This window comes from Primulina huaijiensis, chromosome 4, assembly GCF_012295235.1.
Source record: "Primulina huaijiensis isolate GDHJ02 chromosome 4, ASM1229523v2, whole genome shotgun sequence".
Classification (NCBI taxonomy): domain Eukaryota; kingdom Viridiplantae; phylum Streptophyta; class Magnoliopsida; order Lamiales; family Gesneriaceae; genus Primulina; species Primulina huaijiensis.
The window spans coordinates 481,564-482,269 of NC_133309.1; the positions used below are offsets into that span (position 1 = coordinate 481,564).

General features: G+C 34.9%; 1 protein-coding gene across 1 annotated transcript in view; it reads right to left on the reverse strand.

The window, feature by feature from the left end:
* Positions 1-299: 299 nt before the first annotated feature.
* LOC140975850 (elongation factor 1-gamma 2-like) overlaps positions 300-706 on the reverse strand; it is an 8,143-nt gene continuing 7,736 nt past the window's right edge. The window contains exon 9 of the mRNA XM_073439779.1: positions 300-505. Coding sequence (XP_073295880.1) covers positions 300-505 — 206 coding nt within the window. The remainder of the gene's footprint in view (positions 506-706) is intronic.

Sequence of the window (706 nt, forward strand, 5' to 3'; positions counted from 1 at the left end):
TTAAAACAAAATCAACTTCAATCAGCCAATGGATTTCTTCAAAATCAAGATGAAAAATAAAACCGAACCTCAAATTATTAGGAAAGAAAATCGGAAGAGTCTACGTCGAGTTTAACATTGATAAAAGAAACGTTTTACAAACACAAATGAAGGACACTAGCGCGCCTTGTTTAAAATCATAAAATTTTGAGAAAGCTGCAGATTTAAATTATGTTCTGGTAATGAGGATAAATTTGGAATTCAGGAAAACAAAATAGAGATTCTACAACCTCAAAATACAGGTCAAGCACAAGTTTTCTTTACTTGAAGCACTTCGCATCCAAGAGAGGCTCGCCTTCGAAAGGTTCAGCATCTTCAATCATCTGACTGACACGTTCCTTTTGAGCTTCATCGTTGATATCCACCTTAGTCCACTCATATAGTTCCATGTCGTAACATTCGTCGAGCACAAACTTAGGAATTTCTGTACCGCGGAAAAGCCACAATCCCTTCACTTTGAATGGGCCTTCCGAACCAATGATCAACATCTTCCCAAACGCATATTTGCGAACCAAGTCCATTCGTTGAAGAAATCCACTAACCTTGTTCAAAGTGNTCAAAATGAAAGATACAAAACTTAAGACAATTATTATATACAAGATGAAAAAAAAAATTTCAAAATGAGAAACATATAGAATGAAAAAATTGCAATATATATGAGTAGGTG